Raw genomic sequence first — 4,229 nt, 5'->3', positions numbered from 1 at the left:
CGCTCACGTCTCGGAGGCTGGTCTGCACCACAGCCCGGTCCATGTTGCAGGAGGGCAGGCCGGCTGTGGCTCGGACGATCGCGTCTCTGTCGGGGGCTTTCTGCTCTTGTTTTTTCTACACAGAAACGGAATCAGAGTCAGAAGTTAACGTGAGGGCAACTGTGGCAAGATCATGCAAGTGGGACAGACAGAGCCTGACCCGGGACAGTGGGTCCTCTCTGGAAGCTGGAGAAGGTTCCGGAGGGCTCTGTGCCACCCTCACAAACAGACCACGTGCCGTTCAGGACGCAAGCGCCGCAATCCCCACTCCGTGACCAGCAGTGGCAGGACAGGGGCAGCGCAGACACCCCTCGTGGCCACGGCTGGGCTGGGGAGCGGCCAACCTCTGAGGAACACAGAACTGGGTCCCACGAGCCACGGGAAACACCTTTTGCTCCTTCTGACCCGCCCCCCACGCAAGGGAAAAGGAATAGACGGCAGAACTGATGAGAAAAATAGGGCAGGAAACGAACTGGATGACGGCACCGACTAACTCTGAGACCGAGAGCGAGCACTGCGGAGGGAGCAGCCCCGCGGCCAGGCCGGGAGCAGGGCACAGCAGGGGCAGGACGAGCTCCTCCACCACCTGCTCACCCCCATGCCCGGCCTCTGAGCAGGATGAACTCACTCTGGGGCCGGTCTGTCGCACGGCACAGCCCCTTCAAGAAAAGGTGCCCGGCCCTGGCCGGTTCGGCTCAGTGGATAGAGTGTCGGCCTGCAGACTGAAGGGTCCCGGGTTCGATTCCAGTCAAGGGCACATGCCCAGGTTGTGGGCTCAATCCCCCGTAGCGGCCGTACAAGAAGCAGCCAATCAACGATTCTCTCTCATCATTGATGTTTCTATCTCTCGTTCCCTCTCCCTTCCTCTCTGAAATCAACACAAATATATTTAAAAATAAATAAATAAATAAAGAAGGTGCCCATTGGCGGGCCCGACCTAACCAGGCTGGCCTTGGGCCAGAGGGAGGCAGCCCAGGAGACGCTCTGCTGCCGGTCTGAGGATACGGGGCTGTGTGGCAGGCACGCAGCAGCCCCAGGAGCTGGGAGCAGCCCCGGCTGACGCCAGGAAGGAGTCGGCGCCTCAGCCCCTCAACTGTGAGCCACCAGACGCGGACCTGGCAGCCTGGGAGTCGCGGTTTTGCTGGGAAGTCTGGGCAGTGATTGGTGCAACCGGACGCAGATGCAGACCTAGAGGCTCAGAGGCCCTGACACAAGAGGGTCCGATGGGGGAGGGGAAGGCCGGGCTGCACACAGGCCTGGAGGCGGCTGGAGCAGACTACCTGGAGGGCACCCCCTGGGAAGTGAACTGGCAGGGCCTCACACCCGGACCCCGCTTTCTGAGGGGTTTACCAATTCTGGTGAGGAAGTGAAAAATCAGTGATATGCCCGTAGGAACCAGACAAAAGGACGAGGCAGCTCCTGGCGCTCGGAAGAGGGAGCTGCATGACAGGGTGATCTGGGTGCGTTTACTCGGGGGGGAAGAGGCGGCTTACTGACAGCACTGACAGACCCGACTCTGCTTCAGAGCGCCATGATCTGACCCCAGGGGCGGGGCGGGGGGACCAGATCTTCTGGAGCCAACAGGGTGACACCGATCGCGGGGGTGGAGCTGGGGGAGCGTTAAGGGAACAGGTGAACGAGGTCCGCGGCTGTGGCCTCCAGGATGCCTGGCAGGTGGGGAGCAGGCTACCCTTCCTAGGAGATTCATGGCACTATTGGACTTCTACGATGCCTGCTGTCACTTAAAACGAATAATAACCCATAAAACATACCAACATCACAACGTTCATGCAGAGAAAGGGGCTGCAGGTGGCAGCGAGCTGGCGGAGGCTGAGGACGGCCGTCCGCCCACAGCTCCCGACGTGGCAGACCCGCAGGCAGAGGCAGGCCCAGGCCTGTCTCCCAGAGATGGGCTGAGCGGCCTGCGGGGGGGCAGCTGTGTTGGCAGATAAGAAGGGCCACCCAGAGGGCCCCTCCCTCGCCACCCTCCCAGGAGACCCTGCAGCAGTGCCGTGCCCTCCCGGCCCCATGCCCAGCCGCGTCGGCCTGCTTCCTCCCAGGGAACGCTCTCCCCAGCACTTCAGAGTGTGAATAAGAAACTCTGTGTCTGAAGATGAGGAAGGAAAAGCTGTGAAGTTAACGTGGCTTGGCACCAGGCACAGGTCTGGACAGGGACCACGTGTACCGGCCTCCTGCACGCAGCATGCAGCTTCGGACGGCTGTGCACACCTGCTGAGTTGAGGTCCCAGAGCGAAGGCGCAGGTGCATGCGAATCCCAGGGACCTCGGGTTCTGCCCCAAGATGCAGATGAGACAGGCACCGGGCCCTCCAGGAGTTCACTCAGTGACGCCGACACGCACCCCATCCCTCTGGAGTGGTGAACGTGCCCCCCACCCCATGTGTACCCCTTGTTTTGTGGGGTGTGGTCAGCGACGACCCGAGCTGTCAGCACGGGTTTGGGGGCACACACGGCACACAGTGAATTTGCCGGGGACTCGGCACGTAGGCTCCACCACGAGAACATCCACACGCTCCTCCCGCTCCAGCCTAAACGCAGAGCCAGGTGGTCCAGGGCCAGTCACGTGACCAGCAACCGGACAGGCCTCGGTCACTCAGCTCAGCCCAGACAGAACCCCTTGTGCCCACTTCGCCTGCCTGTGAACGACTGGCACACAGAACGTGTGTCCCCGAAGGCTCGGCGGGGGGGGGTGGGAGGCTCTCACTCACAAAGCTCTCAGTCCCACTGTGAGGCTCACCTTTTCCTCGGCCGAGACGTCGGCCATCTTAGGAAGCGGAGATGGCGCTCGCTTTTTCACCAACAGCAGGACATCTAGGGAGAAACAGCCGTCAAGTTGGTTATGGTTTCATGTCCACAAAGTAGCCGCTGGCCACGGACAGAGAAGCAGGGCTCCCCCGGGGGCCTCCTGCCCAGGCATCCACACCAGCCCGCCTTCCCTCAGTGCTCACGTCTGCACGCCCCTGGCTCACACACAGGCTCCAGGCTCGGCAAGAGCCGGCTGTGGGTCACAGAGGTCACGGGTGCCCAGGAGGCACACTCAGCGGCTCCCGACAACCGTGCAGAAAACTGGGGGAATCGTGCACAATGTTCTCATTTCAAGGGGCCACTGGAAGTCTGGGAGGTTGGAGGCGCAGTCAGTTCAGCCACAGCCCAGTGTGGGGTCAACTCCCACCTGGTCTGGCCTTGACCTCCACACTCGATGGGGTCAGCAAACGCTTCCAGTGCTTTCAGGACAGATTTAAGGGCATCCAGGATCCAGACCACCCTTTGAGATAGAAAACCAAGGTTTTGCCCGGCAGGTGTGGCTCAGTGGTTGAGTGTCAACCTATGAACCAGGAGGTCACGGTTCGATTCCTGGTCAGGGCACAGGCCTGGATTTCGGGGTCGATTTCCAGTGTCGGGTGTGCAGGAGGCAGCCGATCAATGATTCTCTCTCATCATTGATGTTTCTCTCTCTCTCTCTCTCCCTTCCTCTCTGAAATCAATAAAAATATTTTTTTTTAAAAGAAAGGAAACCAAGGTTTCTTCCCCAAATGCCTCTGGACAGAGAACAGCGAGTGAGCGACAGAGGGTGTGTAGAGGAGGAGCAGCTCCCGGGGGCTGAAGCAGCCGCCGGACATCCCAGCAGCCTGAATGGAGCGGCCGCTCTGCACACCTGCGTTCTGCTTCGAAACAGGATTTACAATGGAGTCACCTTTCCCTTCGGACGGACACTGCCTGTTCGAGTCGTTTCCTTGTTCTCACAAACATCCCGCCACACACGCTGGTTTGAGTAAAGGGAGAAGACGACCCGGTCTCCCGCTCCGACCGGACGTGGCCCCTGACGGCCTCTCCTCTGGGCCCGCCCGCCAGGGCTCCCGAGGCGCTTACCGTGGTCCTGGACGTTCTCCTCCGCGATGGTCTTGGCGTCACTCAGCACCCGCTTGGAAGCAGCGTGGATCAGCTTGTGTTGGGTGACACTTTTGGGGTCTTCTAAGCTCCCATGAGCACACTCCGGGGAAAATCAAATATTTCAAGATAGAAAACAAGTAAATAGTAATGTTAGCAAAAGAGAGCCTGGACCACAAGCCACACAGGAACCTCATGGGCTTCCTCACCAGCCCAGCAATGAAATGCCACCACCCCAGTCCCGGCCCGCGACCTGTCCACCACCCCAGCCCCGGCCGCGATC

At 60.4% G+C, this 4,229-nt stretch overlaps 1 protein-coding gene across 1 annotated transcript in view; it reads right to left on the bottom strand.

The window, feature by feature from the left end:
• Positions 1–4,229, bottom strand: part of UBAC1 (UBA domain containing 1) — a 15,410-nt gene that overhangs the window by 6,586 nt on the left and 4,595 nt on the right. The window contains exons 3-5 of the mRNA XM_014529662.1: positions 3,929–4,061; positions 2,796–2,869; positions 8–115 (exon numbers count right to left, since the gene is read on the bottom strand). Coding sequence (XP_014385148.1) covers positions 8–115; positions 2,796–2,869; positions 3,929–4,061 — 315 coding nt within the window. The remainder of the gene's footprint in view (positions 1–7; positions 116–2,795; positions 2,870–3,928; positions 4,062–4,229) is intronic.

This window comes from Myotis brandtii, unplaced genomic scaffold, assembly GCF_000412655.1.
Source record: "Myotis brandtii unplaced genomic scaffold, ASM41265v1 scaffold691, whole genome shotgun sequence".
In the NCBI taxonomy this organism is placed as follows: Eukaryota; Metazoa; Chordata; class Mammalia; order Chiroptera; family Vespertilionidae; genus Myotis; species Myotis brandtii.
This window is presented reverse-complemented; position numbering and strand designations above follow the sequence as displayed.